Genomic DNA, 23,914 nt, shown 5'->3' on the forward strand with positions numbered 1-23,914 from the left:
GTTTGAGTCTGGCAACTCAGTAATTCAGGTGCAGACTCTTAACTGTTACAATTTTGCAACATTTAGTTGATACATTTCTCAGCAGCATCTCTGGAGTATTAGCAACTATTGTATCAATTCTAACAGCTGCCTGTAATGAAACCCAGTGATTCTGCTCAGCAGGGATAAAGATAAGATAAGGAATGTATAAACAAAATGTATCAATTTAGAACAGTTTACAGGGTCGGTGACCCCCCCCCCTCCCGGAGCTGCTTTAGAAGGTGAAAAATGACACTTTACACTTCAATATTAGAAAACGGTGACACATAGAAGATAGAAAGTAATGGAAAAAGTTGTTATTTCTGGTGATCTATCTGAAAACAACTAGTTGATTGAAGGTGAACAACCCCTTAAGGGCTCTTACACATGAGCGTTTTAACCTGCGCTCCCCAGCGTTCCGTTTTTCGGCGTTCAGCCGCAGGGGAGCGCAGGAATAGACGCATTTAATTATTTCAAATGGGCCTGTACTCACACAGGCGCATGTAGGCGCCGAACGCAGGAAAAATGCAGCATGTTGCGTCTCAACCTGCGTTCGGCGCCTACATGCAGCATGTTGCGTCTCAACCTGCGTTCGGCGCCTACATGCGCCTGTGTGAGTACAGGCCCATTTGAAATAATTAAATGCGTCTATTCCTGCGCTCCCCTGCGGCTGAACGCCGAAAAACGGAACGCAGGGGAGCGCAGGTAAAAACGCTCATGTGTAAGAGCCCTTAAGAACGACCTAATATGACAGTATGATTCCATTCCCTATTTTATTTCCATCCATCCAAAGGGGTTCAACATTTAAAAATTAAGCACCAGTGAGTCTTCCCATTCCTATTCAAAAACTTTTACTTAATTTATAATCTATACTCAAGCATACACACCAGTCCAACATACATCCCTCCAGCTATTATCACTCTGCAGCTTATTAGCATTATATAAATATAAATGTTAATTCTACCTTAGCTACTGGCGCATGCATCCTACATTTATGGAGCGGAAAAGAAGATGGTTCCGCACACCAGCCTTTTAAAAATCCAAAGCTTTATTCATCCGTCGATAAAACAGACAGCGTTTTGGGCGCATACGCCCTTAATCATAAGCATTTTGATTATGATTTATGAATGTGAATGTTATTGTCTAATGTATTTTACAGGATATTAAACAGAAAATGCCAATAATCGAAGCTCAGTACAAATCGGTCACAAGAATGGCGCAGCTGCTAACAAAGGAATCATCTCAGGCAGAAGCTAATGAAATGCTATCAGCAGTATCAAGAGTCAAGGACCAGTTAAACAAAGTAATATGTTTGATAAGACTGCTGTGTTCTCCATTTATTCAATGTCGGTTTTCATAAGGGGAGGAAGGTCAAATTATTGTTTTGAGAGACTACCAAGAAGGAAAGTTTAAAGGGGTTGTTCACCTTCAAACAACTAGTTGTTATCAGATAGATCACCAGAAATAACGACTTTTTCCAATGACTTTGTATTTTCTATGTGTCACGGTTTTTCTAATATTGAAGTATAAAGTGTAATTTCTCTCCTTCTGAAGCAGCTCTGGGAGGGGGGGTCGCCGATCCTGTAAACTGTTCTAAATTGATACATTTAGTTGATACATTTCTTATCTTTGTCCCTGCTGAGCAGAATCTCTGGGTTTCATTACAGGCAGCTGTTAGAATTGATACAATAGTTGCTAATACTCCAGAGATGCTGCTGAGAAATGTATCAACTAAATGTTGCAAAATTGTACCAGTTTAGAGTCTGCACCTGGATTACTGAGCTGTCAGACTGAAACACCACAGACACGAACATTCAACTTTAAACTTAGATTTTGGAAAAAACGTAAAAAATAAATAATGGAAAGTAATTGGAAAAAGTCATTATTTCTAGGGAACAATCTAAAAACAACTAAATTGAAAAAAGTGTTTGGAAGGTGAACAACCCCTTTAACATTGAAGAACTTCTAATAATAAATATAGATATTTTTTTTTTAGAAAGGCAAAACATCCCTATATGTTAATTTTTCTCATCTTATGTTTGGCATGATTATGACTTGGTTAAAGGAAAACTGAAGACATAATTACTGGGGGGCAACATTTTAGGCACCCCAGTGATTTTAATCACTTACCTGATACCCCAAGTCTGTGCTCCTGTTAGCAGAAAACTGCACCAGCCCAGGGTATTACTGTAGAAGCTCATTCGCCAGCATCTTCTTCTGTCTTCTTTTCTCCGGAGCCGTGTAGGAGCAAGTCCAGTAGATTGCACATGCGCTTTACGAAACTGGAACAAAGAGAAGACAGAAGAAGCTCATGAAGATGATAGCAAGGAGCTTCTACAGAAAGACCCCGGGCAGTGCAGTTTTTATCAAACAGGAACACAGGCCTGGGGTATCAAAAAAGGCCTTTATTAAATTTTGCATCCCCCTGTTACTATTCTATACCTTTAGTTTTACTTTAAATGTTGGGGGGCAAATGAGGGCCGTACTACAAAGGAAGATGCAAAGTCATCTTGTCTGTGTGTATTAAGAGACCTATACTGGAAAATTATCACAATGCAATATTTTGTTAAATAAATGGCATATATGATTTTAATCCTGTTTTTCTGTTCAAGAGTACATTGTAATATGCTAATATATAAAACTTCTTTCTCATACATATAGATAAGGGAACACTACCCACCATTACTTTATGAATCCCAACAGCTTCTTACACCACTTGGAGAATTTGAGGGCCACCTGACAAATTTCTATGAATGCCTAGAGAAAATCCATGGGATTATTTCCGTAGCAGACCTTGACATGCAGTCAGCTTCAGTATTTAAACAGCAGCAACGGGTATGTAAGGTGCTGATCTAGCCTAAAGCAGTTTGTTAGTGCAAGCAATAATCTGCTTTCTGTATTTATTATGAAAAAGATACCTGGAAAATATGATTTTGTGAGACCTTTGTGAAGCCTGCATAGTTGTAAACTCCTTATTTTGCAGAGACAATCCATTTTTTGACTCATTGCTGTATTAAACTTACTTTATTGGCATTATCACAGTTTATCACTCACCCCCCCCATATGTAATAAAAGGCACAAACTTTGTTCATGTGCCAGAACCCATAGCAACCAATGAGATGTTTGTTTTAAACCAGTGTCTAATAAATGTTACATGGTTCCTATAGGTGATAAGAACTTTGGGGCAGATTTATTAAGGGTACAAATAGAAATTCGAATTGGAATTTTTGATTTTTTTATGGTCAAAACTCTCAAATTTGAATTGTGAATAATACAAACTCGATGCAATTTTTTTTCGAATTCGAATTTCAAGATTTATGACACCTTGCCCCTTTAAAAATTTGAATCCAACTATTCGCCACCTAAAACTTGCCGAGTTCATGTATAAATCAATGGGAGAGGTCCAGTGAACAATTTGAAGATGTTACAAGCCTCCCTGACATTTGATTTTTTTCGGAGATCATTTTCATGTACTTTACCATATCTGTGTATTACAGGAGCTGCTTTCTTGCCAAGAGAGCTGCAAGAAAACTTTGATTATTATTGAGAAATATGGTCAGGCTGTCCACAAGGCATTAACAATCAGTAAATCCCTGCATCACTTTGATCGCTCCGCACTACAAAAGAAGCTGGCAGATGCTCAAGATGCGTATCAGGTGATTTGCAGCCTACAATGATGTTTCTCATCTAACTTCATTTATACGTTTATTTCCTTTTCTTTCAATGATTAATATTTCTGCTTGTGACTGCTTCACACCAAGCAAACTTCAGGTGTTCCCAGTTGTTTCTAGCTTCCATGAGACACGGTGCAGAACAGAGAGGAATAAAGGGACTTCATGTGGCATAAAAACCTGTACAGAAAATTATCTGTGCTATTAAAGAGTTCTAAAAACTGTGCGTATGCCTCTTTTCAATGCTCTTTATCCCAAGGTTTTTTTTTTTAGAGAGATGCTGGATCAACTAAAGGAAAAACCGGAATTTTGATGGACATATTATTTTTTGACCTTTATAACTTTACTGGTATCCGGTATATTCATTCTGAAGAGTTAAGAAGCTCAGTTGATGGATTGGATGGTCCTAAACATGTCTTACTTTTTCAAATGTTAAAGCAGTTTTAAGGTATATCGTACTGAAAACATCATTTTTTTCTGTTGTGAACAAGTCTACAATATACAATTGGATTTTCTCTCTTTCTGATTCATGATGCATTATGCCTCAGTTTTTTTTCAGAGTGTATATGCATAAGGTATTCTAGGTTAATAAAATTATAATATCATACAATCACAACTGTTCAACACAAAACCCAAGCAGTGAAGTGCAGGAAATGTCCATTTGTCCAGATATGTGTCCATGCTTCTTTAGGTGGCCATACATGGAGCAATAAAATCTGTAGCTAGACCGAGTTGGCAGTTTATGGTGCATGTATGGGGCAGGTTTGAACATTCTGTTGGGATGGGGCAATGCGGCCCTCACCCTGACAGTCTGTATTCCAATTATAGGGACCAAACAATTAGATCAACCCTATATCGATCACTACCGGAGGAAGATCCACTTGTTTCCCAAACTTTCACTTTTCTATTAACATTTTTAGCTAGTGTTATTTTTTGACATGATAATGGTAATACAAGGGCCCAGAGATAAAGCTATCAACACAACAGTCATAACTGAATCTGCTGTGTAATACTCACCATTATTGCTGCATCCAATGTATAATACTGCAGGTGATACTCAATAGAGGTAACAGGTTCATGCCTAGTTGCCCTGAAACTGAAGCTCAGTGGTTAATCAACTTTGTGATGCTTCGTGGCACTGTAGGTGCAACTCAGTAATACATTTAGGGGCATCTTTATTATGTTGTGTAATACAAAATTAGCAGAAAAATGGTGTAAAGAGCTATGTAAAATAAATGGTGAATTTATTAAGCTGCGTGAATGCTTGATTTTCTGCCGTTATTTTACATTGCTTCAGACCAGATCATAGAGAATGTATTTGTAATAAAATTTGATATACGTTGTGTAGAATACAAGACTATAAAGCAACTAAATTAAGTTGGATCAACATAAGGGATCAAAACAGTTTTAAATATTCATTGAAAAATGATTCCCAAATAGCGGGAAAAACAGCTGTAAAAGTCACAATCAGGAAATATTGTTTTCTAGCCTTTGTTGCCATTTATGTTGTGAGGCTTCACAGCTGCAGAGGCTTCTTCAGTTTTAAAATAGCTGATTGAGAAGCATGTATAGCCCTTTCAATATATTTTAGTCTATATCATTTTCAGCTCAACGTTTAGCACAAATCAGCAACCAGTTTTGCATAAAATACATGTGGAGAAATGCAATATTCATTATGAAATGATATGTTATTAAATACTGAGTTGACTAGGTCATTCTAGTTAATGGCGACAAGTACTTGGAGAGGTAAGGCAAGACTTCTGTAGTAACTTTAAACAACTTGGTCAGTTGTCTCTTAGTTTATAATAAAGTTGCAGACATGAAGAATTTTGTTCAAAGAAAAAATAAAAAAGCTCTGGGTACCTTATTACTATAGAATGTTCCTTCTAATGGAGAAAGCCATAATTTAAGGCAGCCATACACAGAATAGTTCTGTATGATTTCCAGTGATCAGGCTGTGAGTAAAATGGATGAATACCATACAAGGGGCCTCACGTTGTATGTCCAGCTTTCTGTTGTTCCATTGGCTGCAGCTCCCCTTCCTTGTTTACTGATTAACTATAAAATGGTGGTTATGGTACAGCAGCAGATTAATTATTTAAATCTGCACAATTGATGAACCAACTGATACATAGATTTCCATCAACACATACTGAAAATCCTAGGAAACTGATGTAATCAATAAGTATGTAGTCAGCTTTAGTAAGGAGACCCAACTTAACTTTTGAATGGTGCCAGAGAGTGATGGTTTCTGCAGTATCACATGAGGGAACAGGGTAGGTAGTCCAACAAAGTTAACACTTTAGATTGGAAACCAAAAGCCGATCAGTGTGTGTACCATAATTCATGGATTGCTTCCCTAAGAGGTTGTAGCAAGCCCATACTAAAAGTTTAGGGTGTAATGTATTAACAGGTACAACATTTTCTAAAGCTCAATCTATACAAACGTTCATAGAAATGACCAAGAAATGCTACCTGATTTTTGGTTGCAACTTGCAAAGAGTTACTAGAAGTAGCGCAAATGTTGCCTTTGTGATTACATAATACACCAAATTTTAAATGTTTTTAGTGTACTAGCTGTACAGTCAATTGCTAGAAATCTAAATATTCAGACTTGGTTTGGAAATCATTAGACAATAGAATTCTGCTGAGGCTCCTTACTGTAAGGAAAAACATGAAAGTAAGCTGCTCATTCGCAAAGAAACCATGTGCTTCAGCATCTGGATTGTATCAGGTGGGTACTTCAATAGTATTGATTCTTCTTGTTATTTTATGTGCAGGTTTCATACCAAAATGTACATTAATTGTGTTTCATGATGAGAAATGTTTCTGTTTCGTTTCAACTTAATGCCATGTTCTGCATCGTGTCTCGTGTTAAAATGTGCAAAGTTGCCCTCCTCCCCACAAATTTCAGTTAATGAGATTGTTCATTTCTCCATGTTGGACACTTGTAAGTTTGTATTGAGAATTGTACAATCTTAATGTGAAGCAGAGTTAAATATGTTCTATGTGGCTGTCTTTTGTAAGTTTTTTATTACTTTTTGTTCCCAAACCCTTTTTTTTTCTCATGAACACGAAATGAACGAAATAGGTTGCATGCTGAAACTGGATAAATAGGCAGTCTCGAGATAAAAGGAAAGTCAGTGAATTTTAAAAAATATTGTCGCAACAAGTTGACAACAGCAGCTTTCCATTATTTCTTGTTCCATTGTAAAGATTACAGATTTTAAAAGGAGAAACTAACTATTGACACCCTAGAGTTACTTGAGCACCCTTCCGGGAGAATACCTGAAATCAAGAACTTCGTAAAGCCATGAATGAGATTTTACTGGCAGTTTGGCTACAGTTGGACTTTTTTTTGCTAAATTCTTAATTTCTTCCAGATCTAAAGGATGCCTTCACCCAAATGTAGTTTTTAGATACCTCCACAAGTTTTCAATGGTGGTTAGATCTAGAATCATTGTTGGTCTTAGAACAGTCTAGTGTTTTGTTTTTAATCATTCCTGGATGCTTTTTGAAGTTTGTTTCATGTCAGTGTTCTGCTAGACATCAGTGGTCAGTGACATAGATCCAGGTTTCTAATGTTGCATGCCAAAATGCTTTGGTAGTCTCTTACTACATGCACAGACTCAAGGTGCCAAGTTTAAGGTGCTCCAAACCAACCCAAAAACAAGAGCAAACAGTGTCTGAATGGAGACCCAAGTGTCCGCCAGATGATCTGACCTCCCGGGCCCTGACACACATCGCCACCCCTCCCCACCAGTGACCATCTCTCCTTCCGGCCAACCCGACCCCCAACTCGCTAGTTTCTTTGGATTAAGTTTTGGTGATAAGTAGTGACTCCATATTTTGTTATTAAACAACGGTAGAAGGACATCCCAGAAATAAACGAATCAATAAATTACTTGTAAAAAGTTTCAACTGAGCAGTACAATATTACATTTAAGTTTACTATATAAATAGCCAATTCTTTTGATAGTACTTATCTAAGAATGATTATTCAGGTGATTTATATATGAAGAATATATTGGGTATTAAGAAACATTTCCGAAATGTTCAGTTTTTCAACCGACTTCAGAAAGGCTTTGCTGTTTCTACCTAATCCTTGTGTTATACTTAAAACCATAATTATAAGTTGTGAATTGCAAGGAACAAGTGGCACATTCTTTCTAGTCAGGGCACAATGCGGCATCATGCTACTCAGTTACATGAAATCATATTTCTAAACCTTCTAAACCTCATAAAAATGAACACACAATATTTTGTTTTGTGCTCAAGAATGCGATAAAGAAGACAACAGAATGGAGGAAAACTGTAGACGCCAATAATATGTTGATGAAGAAATTTGAAGAGTCTCGAACAGAACTTGAGAATGTTTTAAAAACAGCTGAAATGTACTTCAAAGAGACAGGAAACCCCTCTGATCTCCTTAAGAAACATACTGTAAGTACCTTTGTACACATCAATACTAATATAAAAATTGGTATAATATAGTATTAGTAATGTTCACTGCTATTTGGATAACACTCATCTAAAACTAAGTATACATCACTTGGTTTGTTTGGGGTTTGGTCTTGCACATTTGATTTAATAAAGATCCGATCATACGAATCCTCGATTCGTACGATTTTCGGATCATGTGTGGAGTGTCCCGACATTTATCTTGCCATCCCGATCGGTCATTCAGTTGATCAGACAGGTTAAAAGATTTCTGTCGGCGGAAGATCATATCTCTGCATGTATTGACGATCTTCAGTGGGAGACTGTCACTATCGGCTTGTCGGACAAAAACTTTTCTACGATTGCTGTGGGGCAGAACATTGGCTGATTTGTTCTTTACTGCTTTGTTTGATCTGAATGGTTAGTGGCAGGTAGGGAGATGAGGACGTACGATCGTTCGTATTGCAGGGAAATCTTTGCGTCTATGGCCAGCTTTATTGAGAGAGTATCTAATGATACTCCAGGAGAAAACAGAAAGGGCATGAAAATAAAATGTAAACATTACTAAAAGAAACAGTAGCATGAACAGTGCTGTTAGAGAATCGTGTAACACCCGTTTTTCTTCCCGTTGTTCTTTCATATTGTGCTTATGGGTCTAAGAAAATAGAAAAAAAGGAGAGTATTCCAGGTCTGAGGAAATGGGATTTACCCCAATATCCCCTTTTAACAAAGGTGTCATTCATTTTACACATGTGCAGTAGTGCAGAAAATGATGAAAAACATATGCGTCATTGTGTATGTGGCTAAGGGTCTCCAGTTTACCCCGTGCCTTTTTTACTCCACATACCATGGATATTAAGTAGTGTTGTAGAAAAACAAAAAAATAACATCAGACCCCAACTTATTATATCTTGATGGTGGGATCCTAAAGAAAATAATAATCATGGATACCATTTTAATGTTTTGCTATACATGTGTTTCTTTTGCCATTAAATCTGTTTGTTGCTTTATTAATCCTAGGATTTTTTTGGACAGTTGGATCAGAAGGTACTTAACACTTTTCTGAAAGCTTGTGATGAGCTAACAGATATACTTCCAGAGGACGACCAGCAGCCACTGCAAGACACTGTTAGGAAACTCCACAAACAATGGAAGGTATGTGTTAGTCTTCAGTCTCCTATCATATCATTCAAACTGACTGTAGTACTGTGACAAGCATAATATCATAGGCTATTGTGATACTGAAATCTACAGTTAGTATAGGTATAGGATCTCTTATCCGGATACCCGATATCCAGAAAGCTCCAAATTACGGAATGGCTCCCATAGACTCCATTTTATCCAACTAATCCAAATTTTAAAAAACGATTTCCTTTTTCTCTGTTATAATAAAGCAGTAGCTTGTACTTGATCCCAACTAAGATATAATTAATCCTTATTGGAAGCAAAACCAGCCTATTGGGTTTATTTAATGTTTAAATGAATTTCTAGTAGACTTAAGGCATGAAGATCCAAATTACGGAAAGATCCATTACCCGGAAACCACCAGGTCCAGAGCTTTCTGGATAACAGGTCCCATACCTGTATAGATATTGGTATATATATATATATATAGTTTATGCAAATGTATGGAGGGGTCGGTTTCAGTGTGTGTATCTGTGGACTGGACACTGGCTTTCATTTGGACGGGTTGAACTTGTTCTTTTTTCACCCCAACTTGACTATGTAAATATGAAACATTTTTTTCTGCATATGAAGATGCAAGCAAAGTTTATTGAAACAACTTAATATTAAAGTAGGATGTGATGAGCTTACAGTGCAAGAATACAAGACCTAAATTGTACTAATGTGTTGTCAGGGGGCTGACATAAAATGGCTAAGTAGCCCCACAGATGTAAAAAGAAGTTCACAGAACTGTGATATAATAGCATGTTATTTTGAGACACAATTATTTTTGAAACACCTAATTTTGCCTCAGTATTCAAATGTTTTACAAATCCTAAATATTATAATAGTACTATGTTTAAATATTGTTATGCTTAATAACTCTTGAACCTGTAAAATCTCCTTTAAACTTCTACTCTTCTTATTATAAGGCCACAATTCCCTTAGTGATGATTTAGCCCATTCCTACATCAGAGCTTGAAACTGATAGTGACTGATAAAACTCAACCCTATTTACATTAAACATAATATTATTTGTTTGTAATCACACACTAGTTTTTCTTATCTCCCTCTGTTGCCCCGTATTAGGATGTTTTCACTGGCAGTGTTTTGGGAGTGTTTTGCTTTTAAAGGGATACTGTTATGGGAAAACATGTTTTTTTCAAAACGCATCAGTTAACAGTGCTACTTCTGCACTGAAATCCAATTCTCAAAAGAGCAAACAGATTTTTTTTATATTAAGTTTTGAAATCTGACATGGGGCTAGACATATTGTCAGTTTCCCAGCTGCCCCAGTCATGTGACTTGTGCCTGCACTTTAGGATAGAACTACTTTCTGGCAGGCTGTTATTTCTCCTACTTAATGTAACTGAATCAGTCTAAGTGGGACTTGGCTTTTACTATTGAGTACTGAGATCTACCAGGCAGCTGTTATCTTGTGTTAGGTTGCTGCTATCTGGTTACCTTCCCATTGTTCTTTTGTTAGATTGCTGGGGGGAAAGAGAGGGGGGTGATGTCACTCCAACTTGCAGAACAGCAGTAAAGAGTGACTAAAGTTTATCAGAGCACAAGTCACATGACTGGGGCAGCTGGGAAACTGACAATATGTCTAGCCCCATGTAAGATTTCAAAATTGAATATAAAAAAAATCTGTTTGCTCTTTTTAAAAATGGATTTCAGTGCAGAATTGACAGTATCCCTTTAACATCCTCTCACATGATGTATTGTACCAATGGAAACCAAGTCAGCAAGCTTATTCTCAGCCTTTTTCAACAGATGTCTACCTTTGGAATTGCCTCTTGCACTTTCTCACCTCTATTTCAATGTGTAATTTTCACAGATCTGTCTACATGTGATAAGTATGTGTAGCAACCTTTAGACACCCTTCACCACTGGCTTAGGGTAGTCCTTCCTTAGCTTTTTCTGCATTCCAAGGATAACTAAATCAGCCAGTCCTGACAGCTATTGATTTAAATCCATTGATCTGGTTTTCTTGTATGCAACTTTTTGATTTTTCCAACATCAATATTCACTAATGAAAGTGCTTTTTCAGGAAAATGTATATGCGGTGAAATGCAAACCAAACAGAACCTAATACAAATAAAATAAGCTATGCTTGCACTTTATTCCTGGTTGCTCCAGTATGTGCGCAAGCTTCAATGCCCTTAAATACCTACGACAGGCCGTTTCTTGCCAGACATCGGTCAGTGCTTATGCATATATCTGTGATCTATCTGTCCCAGCTGAGGGTTTTCTTTGATTTAAAGATGTAACACAAATATCATGACTGTGCAGCTTCAGTCTGACAGCCTGTCTAACAGCTTAAACATTAAGCCCTTCTTAACTAAAATCACCCCCTTGTCACTTTAGCTCACCCAAAAGTCAATAAGGATATCCAGGTTGGGATGAAAGAGGCCACAACATTTTTTCTGCAAACAAGAAAGCATATAACGTGTGTATATATTTTTGTGAGAAACATAAATAATAAATCCAACCTGCCATCCAGCCACCTTATGCAACAACATTGGATGGGCAAGTGAGTGGAGACAACCATAATAGTTACTTACTGGGACCCTTACGTGACCAATATCCCAATGACACATCAATGTGGGGCATAGGCCCCTAAGCCATGGCAAGTATTCCTTCAAGCAATTAAAATAACCCCAAACAAACCTCTGCTTACCACCCGAGCCAATTTACAGGGGGTTAGGATGCTGTTCACTGTGCTGACTGGAGCAAGAAAGATCTCCCCTCTCTCTCCCTGTAGTAATTAGTATTCCCTGCAAGCTCCAGCCTCCTTACCTTGTACTCCAGTTCCTCTACCTCCTCAATAACCTGCCAACTAGCATTCACTTAATTAACTTCTTCCTTACCTGTACCCTAACCCAACCTATTTTATACCTTACATTTGCCTGCCCCACTTCCTAGCCCAATCAATGCTCCTTTTCCTGCTCTGCTCTCTCAGTTGGAGCCCCATTACCTGACCCCATTTCTTCAAATCTTCTTAAATGCTCTGCGCATGATACTGTCATCCTATTTCTTCCAATATTATAACCCTATAAACTTACGAACTAAAAGACATTTGACCCTTGGTAATAACCATTCTGATACCAAACAATTTCATCTTTATGTGCCTTCTGTGCGCAGTAATGAGTGGATGTTTAGGACTGTTAATAATAAAGGTAATAATTGAATAACTATTATAGATGTCAAAGCTATTACACAACAGAAATTTCAAACTGTCACTGATACTGTACTTTACAAATAAGGAATTGAGTGGTGTAAAATGCCTTTGATATATCTTCAAAGGACCTGCAGAGTGAAGCACCTTATCATTTGCTGCATTTGAAAATTGAATTGGAAAAGAACAGGATTTTAACAACGGTGGAAGAAAGCAAAGTGGAGCTTGCTCGAGAGAACAAGATGTTGCCAATAGAAGGCAGCGAGAAGATAATTAGAGAACATAGGGTATGCCATTTTTCATTTCTGCTTTTATTCAGGAGGATTATTGAAAATGTATTTAAAAGAAAAACCTGATCTGTTAAATAAACTGGAAAGCAATTGATTGCAAAAGTAAGAATTGCATTGAAACATTTGTCCCTTGTCCTCTTCCCCAAAGTCTCTTTTGCAAGGGTGTCCCATTAAAAGGCACAGTAAAGGGCCTCAATAATAAACTCCACTTGCTTTATTTCCTGAAGCATCTATGTAGATATTGTTGTCTGAGCTTGTAGGTTTAACCATGCTTATGTAGCAAATATCTGTGGCTGGCCACTAGCTTTCATATCTCCTCCCACAAGGCTCCATTGCAATATAATGCCAAAACCAGTATCCATAGGTATCCCATGGAGTAAGCACAATTTTGCAAGAACAGTTGAGGTTATAGTATGTTGGCTTGCACATTTTTTGTAACCTTTTTCTATTTTAAGTACTGTGTTTGATCTCTTGCTGCCCCTTTCTGCATTGCAGACTTTTTTTAGTGAGAAGGGATTTTACCATCTGTGTGAAAAAAGATTGCGTTTAATTGAAGAGCTGTGTTTAAAACTTCGTGACCAAGACCCAGTGAAAGGCGTACTTGAATCGAACAAAAGAGCAGTGCGGGACATGAACACACAGATTGGCAGCACTCATCTCAAGCTTATGGAGCACCAAGATAAATGGAAGGATTTTAGGAGCAGGTACAGTGGTCATGTATTGAACTAGATATCACAAACCCACGCACGCTCACAATTCACAGTAGCCCTATAAAAAGCCAGTTACCATGGTAACCCTCATGCAGTTGAAGCAACCTATGGTGTTCAATAGTTCCTATGGCTTTCAGTAGCTATATATATATATATTTGTGATTTAGCATCTACAACTTTATACAAAGGGCCTTTCATTTCTGTAATAAACGTTATATAAAAAAGAGATAAGACTATAAATCTGGAAAAACAGAACAGAATTAATGCTATACATCGCTGCAAATGACAAGCTATCTCTTTTCAGCTGTAATAACATTTGAACAAAGTTTTATCCAGAAATAATATTTGTAATGGTTCAGCAAAACAATTCAGACTCATCCATGCTCTCTTCACTAGATATCACAGACAGACTGCAGAGGATTAAGTGTGCCCACACTCATGCAGAGCTCCTCAAACTGCAATCATCCAAGACCAAAAAAGATAAAATTGGGGGTACACCACCTCGTACAGTAAAAAAACACTGTTAATTGTAACATTAAAAAACAGGTGGCTGCTGTGAAATTGATGCCTAACGCGTTTCGGGACCAGCCATTAATCATTTACGAGAGAGTTTTTGCCACTTTGCAATCTGCCTGGTGGGCAGAATTGAGAGCAAGGACTTTTCCCATGAATATACTGTAGCTCTATCTGTGCTGAGCAGCACCATATTCATGAGGGGAGAACTGGGGAAGGCCATTGGCATCCCAACACCTACTCATCCCTAAACTTGAGTGTCATTCAGACATGCAAGTTGGAGAAGACCAGTGTACACAGCTTGCCTTGCACTAAATATTTTTTTGGGGGTTTTTTTCTATAGTTTTTATTGCTTTTTTTCCCAAAACAGATTAGTTTCCATATCCAAATATTGTTTTATGTACAATAACTATGACATTTCAATCATAACATCACAAGTGAATAAAATAAGAAAATAAAACCAACTTCTTAAATGGGTTGTTCACCTTTGAGTTATCTTCTATTATGATGCAGAGGATGATATTCTGAGACAATTTGCAATTGGTTTTCATTTTTTATCATTTGTGGTTTTTGAGTTATTTAGCTTTTTGTTCAGAAGCTCTCCAGTTTGACGTGTCAGCAATCTGGTTACCCTAGTAACCATGCACTGATTTGAATGAGAATATGGAATATTAATAGGGGAGAGTCGGAACAGAAAGATGAGTAATGAAAAGTAGCAATAACAATACATTTGTAACTTTACGGAGCATTTGTTTTTAGATGCGGTCAGTGACTCCCTTTTGAAAGCTACAAAAAGTCAGGAGAAGAAGCCAAATAATTCATAAACTATAACTTTAAATTTTTAATCTAATTTTAATCTAGCATGATGCCTATGTTCCCTCACAAATAAAATCTGTTTATTTTATTTTTATTTTACTGTAAGCAGTAAAGGTTGAGAGAGTAAACATTTAAACGGAGAGAATTCCTATACAGGTATGGGACCTGTTATCCAGAATGTTCGGGACCTGTAGTTTTCCAGATAAAGGATCTTTAATTTGGATCTTCATACCTTAAGTCTACAAGAACATCATGTAAACATTAAATAAACCGAATAGGCTAATTTTGCTTCCAATAAGGAATAATTACAGGTATAAGATTCATTGTCCAGAAATCTGTTATCCAGAAAACTCAGAATTAAGGAAAGGCCGTCTCCCATTTACTCTATTTTATCCAAATAATCCAGGTTTATAAAAAGTATTTGCTTTTTCTCTGTGATAATAAAACAGTACCTTGTACTTGATCCAAACTAAGATATAATTAATCCTTATTGGAGGCAAAACCATCTTATTGGGATTATTTAATGTTTACATGATTTTCTAGTAGACTTAAGGCATGAAGATCCAAATTACGGAAAGATCCGTTATCTGCAAAGATGATATAATAAGATGATATACTGTACTTGGTTGACTTACATAGGACTGGCTCTGGGATAACGTCATCTTAGACAAATAATGCATTGCTTACAGCTACAAGCTTATTCTTATCAGATATAGCTGAGACATATACATATATGCATCTCTTTAGAATGAAATTTGGCACAAAGAAGTTTTGGGAGAGGAAAAATGGAATACAGTTTTCTTAGCAGGTCTTCAAGTCTTAATATGATTTGCAAAGCAACAACAAGCAATAATTAAAGGGCAACTATACCCTTACATCTTCCAACCATGTATCAATTGGTAGAATGTGCTGTGAATGTATTATGTATAATTCAGTAGTAACTCTGCATGTCAAAATATTTGCACACTCGGCTGATTAGATATTTTAGATAATAACGATTGTTGTCTTTGGTAACCTCTGACTAAGAACACATTCAAGGAGGCTCCTTAAATAACCCCTTACCTTTGTTGCTTTCCAGATTCAGTGAATTGTCAGGCTGGCTGATAGAAAAAGAAAAACAACTGAAAAAGATCAGGAGCAGCGCAAATGATTCCACACGATATGGGCAATTCAAGGCTTTGGTTGAGGTGAGACATGTACTAACACGTGTGGGTCTAATTTAGGATGTATGCAAAATCAAAGAGCAAGTCCATTTACACTGATCTTGATCCTGTAAAAATGAATTTACCAGTAGGAATCAATTTCCTATTTTTTCCCTTTTAAAGCTGTTTTTCAGTTGTATTTTTTTTTATCAGCTTGGATCTGGCGCTAATCAATTTGTCAACTGGCTTATATTATTAACTGTATTATTATATAAACGTGATATCTCTGTTCCTTCTGCTCTCTTCTTGTTAAATGTCTACTCTGTTTTCTCTGCATCTTCTTTTGTTCCCCAGCACCTTCACTATCTTTAAATTCACATTGCTCCTGTTGATTGCTTTATTGGACTTGAGGAGTGTTAGGGAAACCCTGAAGAAATACTGTATTTGAGCTCATTAAAAGAAAGGATAATAATTCCAGAACTCGTTTAATTTATTAAAGAGACTGTTCACCTTTACATTAACTTTTAGTATGATGTAGAAAGAGATATTTTGAGACAATTTGCAATTGATTGTCATTTTTTATTAGTTGTAGCTTTTGAGTTAGCTTTTTATTCAGCAGCAGTTTGCAATTTCAGCAATCTGGTTGCTAGGGTCCAAATTACCGTAGCAAACATGCATTGAACAAGAGACTTGAATATGAATAGCATAGGACCTTAAGTAATAAAAAGTACCAATAACAATAAGGGGCACATTTATCAAGGGTCGAATTTCGAGGGTTAAATAACCCTCGAAGTAAAATCGTTCGAATTCGAATATCGAATTGGAAGGATTTTACCGCAAAAGCTTTGATCGAACAATCGAATAAAAATCGTTTCATCGAACGATAAAATCCTTCGAATCAAACGATTTGAACGATTTTAAGCGATCAAAGTTTTTTTTAAAGAGACAGTACTTCGATTATCGAATGGTCGAATAGTCGAATGATTTTTTACTTAGAATCATTCCATTAGATCGAATTCGATCGAATTTGACCAATTCAATGGTCGAAGTACCCAAAAAATTACTTCGAAATTCGAATATTTTTATATTCTAATTATTCACTCGAGCTTATTAAATCTGCCCCCACATGTGTAGCCTTACAGAGCATTTGTTTATAAGATGGGTTCAGTGACCCCCATTTGAAAGCTGGAAAGAGTCCGAAGAAAAAGGAAAATAATTCAAAGAAAATAAAAAATAAAGGGCAATTAAAAAGTTGGAATGAGTTATTCTATAACTTACTAAAAGCTAATGTATAGGTGAACCACCCCTTTAATATAACTATTTTACAATGACTCTTCTTTCCCTGACTCTATCCCCATACAGGTATAGGACCTATTATCCAGAATGCTCGGTTTTCTGGATAATGGATCTTTCAATAATTTGGATCTTCATACCTTAAGTCTACATGTAAATATGAAATAAAATATTAAATGAACCCAATAGGTTGGTTTTGCTTCCAATAAGGATCAATTATATGCTAGTTTGATTCAAGGTACTGTTTTATTATCACAGAGAAAAAGGATATCATTTTAAAAATATGGATTACTTGGATAAAATGGAGTCTATGGGAGATGGCCTTTCTATAATTCAGATCTTTCTGGAAAGCAGGTTTCCAGATAACAGATCCCATACCTGTACTATACTTTGCCCATTTCCTTGCGTCTTACTCTCTTTCTTCCTACTATGCCCACTTTTGCAGTGTACTAAAACGTTTCTAAAAGAACTTTTCATATGGAGTGGATTTCTCAAGCAATAATTCTAAAGGCGGAAAAACTAATTCGTATAGCATTGAAGTGATGATAATCTTGACAAGAACTTCTTACCCGATAACCACTTGTTTATATGCCTCATACATGCGCATGTTATTTTTAGGAAATTAGACAAGATGTGATGAAGCAAGAAGATACCCTGAAATATCTGAAAGACAGGATCACTGCACTTTCTGACATATCAGTGGAGGCAGACGTAACTAAGCAGAACAAAGAACTAGCCAGGATCTCAACCGATTTCAAAGAATTCTTAGAACACCTAGCTGAGGTAAAGTACTTAATGCTTGCGATGCGTCTATTTACATAAAATACTTTGATGAATCGTTCCTTAAATAATGCACAAAACTGTGCGTTAAGGAATATCAACCTTTTGTGAATCAGCCCCTAAGGGGGTACTTCGACTAGGGAATAGTCCAAATTCAATTAGAATTTGATAAATATTTGAAAATTCGAATATCGAAATTTATCATGAACTGTCTCTTTAAAACTTTGACTTCGACCATTCGCCATCTAAAACCTGCCAGATTGCTGTTTGAGCCTATGGGGGACCTCCTAGAACCTATTTGGAGTCAATTGGTGGACTTTGAAAATACTTTGAATCAAATTCGACCGAATTACTTCAATTTGACGAATAAAGCCTATTCACCTGCAAAAAAAAAACTTTGATTTTTTTAATAAATTTTGGTTGGTCTTTTTTTATTCAAATTTTGAATTTATGGGAGTTAAAAAAACTCAGATTACTTCGAATTTCGACCCTTGATAAATCTGCTCCTAAATTTGCCCAGGAGCAGTAATCCATGGCAACCAATTAGCAGGTAGGATGTTTTGGTCACCTGCTTAAAAGCAAACATCTTATTGGTTGCTATGGGATACTGCTACTGGGCAAACTTAGTGTCTTTTATTACATATGGCGGTTTGTTTGCTCAGAAACAGTAACCCATAGCAGCCAGTCAGTAGGTAGAATTTATTAGTCACTTGTTTAAAAGAAAACATCTTATTGGTTGCTATTGGTTACTGCTCCTGGGCAAACTTAGTGCCTTTTATTACATATGGGGGAACTTTCACAAATATGCCTCTAAAAATCCTATAGGAATAAATGGAGAGTAGTGGGTTTTTACGGTGGTGAGATCTAATTTCACACTTTAATAAATCTGCCCCTATGGGGCCGATTCACAAAGGGTCGAATATCGAGGGTTAATTAACCCTCGATATTCGACTGGGAACTTAAATCCTTCGACTTCGAATATGAAGTCGAAGGATTTTTGCGCAAATAGTGCGATCGAACGATAAAATCCTTCTAATCGAACAATTCGAAGGATTTTAATCCAACGATCAAAGGAATATCCTTCGATCAAAAAAACTTAGGAAAGCCTATGGGGACCTTCCCCATAGGCTAACATTGAGTTCGGTAGCTTTTAGATGGCGAACTAGGAGGTCAAAGTTTTTTCTTAAAGAGACAGTACTGCGACTATCGAATGGTCGAATGGTCGAACGATTTTTAGTTCGAATAGTTAGATTCAAAGTCGTAGTCAAAGGTCGTAGTAGCCCATTCGATGGTCGAAGTAGCCCAAAAAACACTTCGAAATTCGAAGTTTTTTTACTTCGAATCCTTCACTCGAAGTTAGTGAATCGGCCCCTATGTGTTGATAGCTGCTATGGTAAGTTAAGATGAATTAGGAACTATGGCAAAGAAAATATGTGTGTGTTTCCATTTGCAAGCATGAAATATAGGTAAACATGCTGCATATTGTTACTCAACAGATTGAAAAACTTTTGAGCACTGTCAGAGATTGCGTGCAATGCAAAGAACAAGTGCAAACTGTTCTCAGCCAGTTAATTACAAGCACCAGAGATGCCCAGACTGAAGCAGAAAAGATACTGGACACAGAAAGCTTTACTGAAGCTCAGGAGTTGCTTCATCATTACCAGGTAAGAATATTTCCTTTGATTTGTTCAACTTATTATATTGCTGGCATGTATCTGTCTATCACTCTGTCTCTCCACCGTGTGGTCCCATTTCATTTATTTGTGGGTTACCTTCAAGTCATGTGCCATGTGCATGTTTTGAATGGTTGCTAGACAGGAGGGGGACCAGGGGCAAATACTGTAGTTTCCTTATCCGGCCTTGTACTCTTGCTCTGCCCTGCATGAACCACTGGATTTAGTAGAAGGTTGACTCTAGCATTACGCTGGCATGTTACTAAGCTTTGCCCAAGTAAATAAGCCTCATACTAAACTTTATCATTTTGTTTAGCAAATAATAAAAATGGGTTTACAATTTGGCTATTTTACTAAAAACAGGCACAGAACTAGGTGCAAAAAGGCAATTGCATTAATGCAATTTAAATACTGTGAAAGAAATCGTGCTAGAATAAGTATTTAACATTTTGCCCCCAGTTACTGCTTGTGCCTTTGCATAACACTTCCTTCCTTTTTCAGCAAAATATAAAAAAAATCCGATCAGACAAGAAGGATGTCCAACAGCAGATTGTCCAAGCTAAGCAACTGCAAGGAGAAAGAGGAGTCACTGGCCCAGCTCTGGAAGACTTGACAAGACTGGAAGTCGAACTGGAAAATGTAGAACAGACAATGGTAAAGCAGGAAGAGCATTTACAGGTGAGCTGCATGGAATAACTAAACAGGGCATCAACATTGACATCAGTAAATATTCATTTTAAAAACTCAAGGGTTCCCTTAAGGTATTTGTATTTCTAAAGGGGTGGTTGACCTTTAAGTTAACTTTTAGTATGTTATAGAATGGCTAATGCTAAGCAACTTTTCAATTGGTCTTCATTATTTCTTTTTTATGTTTTTTAAAATTATTTGCCTCCTTCTTCTGACTCTTTTCTGACCCCATCTAAAAACAAATGTTCTGTAAGGCTACAAAGTTATTGTTATTGCTACTTTTTATAATTGATCCTTCTATTCAGGCCCTCTCCTATTCAACTGGAGAGCTGCTGAATAAAAAACTCAAAAATCACAAATAATAAAAACCAATTGCAAATTATTTCAGAATATCACTCTCTACATCATACTATTATTATTTTTGTTATTATTATTAACATGTATTTTTAGAGCACCAACATATTGTGCAGCGCTGAATACTAAGGGGCATATTTATGAAGGGTCAAATTGAAAATTCAAATTTGAATTTTTATGGTCAAAATTGTCAAATTTGACTAAGGAGTTATTCAAATTTGATATGAGTTTTTTTAAAAAATGTTAATTCGAAATTCGAGATTTATCATACTCTGGCCCTTTAAGAACTCAAATTTGACTATTTGCCACCTAAAACCTGCCAAATTGCTGTTTAAGTCAATGGGAGACGTCCAGGGATCAATTTGGATTTGTTTGCAGCCTTCCTGACATTCGAGTTTTTTTCAGAGAAATCGAGTTTTTTAAATTCAAATCGAATTCGATTCGAGTTTTCGGGTCAATTCTATTCATCCGACTTTTAAAAATTCTATTTTATTGATAATTTTCGATTGGTCGAATTTCAAGTTCATGGGATTTTATGGGAGTTTTAAAAAACATGGATTCGAAATTTGACCCTTGCTAAATGAGCCGCTATAAGTAAACTGAAAGGTAAACAACCCCTTTTAATGTTTACTTTTCTATTTTAGCCCCTTGTCTGTTTCAATTCACAATATAAACCTAATGTTTGACTGACATGGTATTGGCATGCTTTTTCTAAATCTTCTGCAATGATTATTCAAACACCTTATACATTCATGCTCTGTATGCTTTACATAAAATATTCTGGTTACTTTTTGAGCTTTTACACATGTAAACAATCTATTTTGCTGATGTTTCCTTATGTTTCAGGTCACAATGAACACGTGGGAGCAAATAGAATCAGGCAAAGAATCAGTAAAATCACTATTGAAGCAGATAAGTCCCGCTCTTGGCCGATCTTTAAATTTTAACTCTTTAGAGAGTTTGTCATCAGAAATTCAGCAGGCAAAGGTAATATTATGCATTGTACTGGTTTAATGAACTGATCCATAAAAATCAAAAATGTTTTTCTTAGAGCTGCTAAATAAAATTATACATATTAGAGACTTTTCAGAGGCTGCAGCTGTACTGTGCAATGAACTATATAGTTGTAGTGTCTACATCATTATTATAAATGCCTCATTCGATTCTTTCATTGTACTGGCTGTCTGGTTTTAAAATCTTAATTTTCAGTTGCAAAGAGTTTTAGCATGTCTCATTGAATTCCTACTTATAAGTCTCACCTCTACCTGCCTCATAACAGGAGGTTTGTAAGCAAAGCGAAGATACCTCAATCCAAGTAGAAGATTTAGTGAAGAAATCATCTGAGATACAGCTTGGAGCCAAGAGCAAACAGTCTCTTCAGCAGCAAACAAAATCTATTCAAGAGAAAGTCAAGGAAGTGAAAGAGTCGGTTTTAGAAAAGTGAGTTAATTAATTTCTCTGATCTTGTATTTTACAGCACAGCCTTTGGGGCAGCTATTTAAATGAGAAAAGGCTCAGGTTACATAACAGATAGCAGATACGCTCTATATAATAATAATGGTGTTCTAAAAAGCTTATCTGTTATCTGGTATTTAAATTGTGCTATTTAGCCCTATTTTAAGCTTCTCCATTGCTTCACAGTAGCTTGTTTATATACACAGCAGTAGTGTTTCTGAAGCAAACAGATCAGTTTTACCAGTGCAGTACAACAGTACATTATATTTTAATTACTTTAAAACGTATTTATGTGTTGGTGTTACTGTTCCTTTAAAACAATGCAACAGGAGTCAGGTCTTCTATGTCTTTTATTCAGCTGGCTTGAAACATTGCTTCAGGAGTGCAGAAAATATAAACAATGAGATAGGTACTGCTTTAAATATCAATGACATTAACAAATAACATAAAAAATAACAAATGTCTACATAATGTATTCTGGAAAGTTGTTTATATTTACATTTGCATTGCTGAAAAGAGTTTTACGGGTAGGACCCCATGAATGAAATATCTGAATCTATATCCGTAAAAGTAAAAATAAAAAGCTAGAATTAAAGTGCAATCCAAAATAATGCACGTACTACTTTCTGTTTTAAGTATCACTAAAATGGAAACAGTGAAGCTAAAATGGGAGAATTTTAATCTGGATTTTGAAGTGCATTCAGCCTGGGTTTCCGAAAAAGAAAAAGAACTGACCATGCTGGAATCTTCACCCTTTTCTCCAGAACTGCAGATTAAGCAAATTCAGGTATCTGACTGTAATATTTCTGAGAATTGTCTTGGTTTGACCCTTCCCATCTTAGGAACTATTTAATTTGTAAACCAGTAATGACACCACTAAAACATTGGTTTTTTTTTTTCAAGGAAATTCTTAAAGAGCTAAACACCCAAAGTAATGAAATAACAAACCTTGAAAGCAAGTGCCAGTCCTTTGCTCAGTTTATCACCTCAGCTGAAATGGCTCGTATAAGAGCGCGGATGTCCCAAATGACCAAGAACTGGGCAGGCCTAAAGGATCACGCACATCGTCTAGAAGAAACTATTCTGGGGAATGCAGTACAACAGCAGAAGTTCAACGAAACCTTTGAAGAGGTGAAGTGGATATTGCCAAACCCATCAATTACATTACTGTGTAATGTGTTGTTGTTATTAGTAGTGACACTGCATGTTATATATTGCACAGAACTGAATGTAAATATTAACTGTAATGAAATTACAGACAGACACAGGTACATTACTAGACATTTTATGCTCCAGGTCACTTGCCTAGTGCCTCATGTCTCATTGACTCCTTGGGGCAAATTCACTAACTGGCGAATATACGCCAGCGCTGACTTTGCGCACATCGTAACACTTCGCCAGGCGTAAGTTCGCCTGGACAACGCTAATTCACAAAGATCCGCAGTTGCGCACAGGGTAATGAACGCTAGCGAAATTACACCAGCAAAATTACGCTCAGCAGTTCGAAGTTACGCTGGCGCTGGCCGCAGCTGCTGCAGCAAATACATTACACTACACAAGGCCAAGGAACCTTAATAAAATTATATAAACTTGTATAATGCCCTACACATGTGCCCAAAGTATAGTTTAGGTGCCATATGTTACGATCTTTTTCAGTCTATCACCCTTTAAATAGGAAAAAACGCCAGCGTTTCAACAATTTTTTGAGGAATCCCTATCTACTCTAT

General features: G+C 36.6%; 1 protein-coding gene across 3 annotated transcripts in view; it reads left to right on the forward strand.

Moving 5' to 3' along the window:
- syne1.L (spectrin repeat containing, nuclear envelope 1 L homeolog) overlaps window positions 1–23,914 on the forward strand; it is a 285,490-nt gene that overhangs the window by 97,871 nt on the left and 163,705 nt on the right. For all 3 annotated transcript variants that reach the window (XM_018263031.2, XM_041562725.1, XM_041562726.1), the window contains 15 exons: window positions 1,178–1,321; window positions 2,680–2,853; window positions 3,516–3,674; window positions 7,968–8,132; window positions 9,150–9,284; window positions 12,603–12,761; window positions 13,260–13,468; window positions 15,882–15,990; window positions 17,857–18,021; window positions 19,515–19,682; window positions 20,193–20,369; window positions 21,579–21,719; window positions 22,012–22,172; window positions 22,824–22,974; window positions 23,091–23,318. In XM_018263031.2, coding sequence (XP_018118520.1) covers window positions 1,178–1,321; window positions 2,680–2,853; window positions 3,516–3,674; window positions 7,968–8,132; window positions 9,150–9,284; window positions 12,603–12,761; window positions 13,260–13,468; window positions 15,882–15,990; window positions 17,857–18,021; window positions 19,515–19,682; window positions 20,193–20,369; window positions 21,579–21,719; window positions 22,012–22,172; window positions 22,824–22,974; window positions 23,091–23,318 — 2,445 coding nt within the window. The remainder of the gene's footprint in view (window positions 1–1,177; window positions 1,322–2,679; window positions 2,854–3,515; window positions 3,675–7,967; window positions 8,133–9,149; window positions 9,285–12,602; window positions 12,762–13,259; window positions 13,469–15,881; window positions 15,991–17,856; window positions 18,022–19,514; window positions 19,683–20,192; window positions 20,370–21,578; window positions 21,720–22,011; window positions 22,173–22,823; window positions 22,975–23,090; window positions 23,319–23,914) is intronic.

The sequence above is a fragment of the Xenopus laevis genome, chromosome 5L (assembly GCF_017654675.1).
Source record: "Xenopus laevis strain J_2021 chromosome 5L, Xenopus_laevis_v10.1, whole genome shotgun sequence".
NCBI lineage: Eukaryota > Metazoa > Chordata > Amphibia > Anura > Pipidae > Xenopus > Xenopus laevis.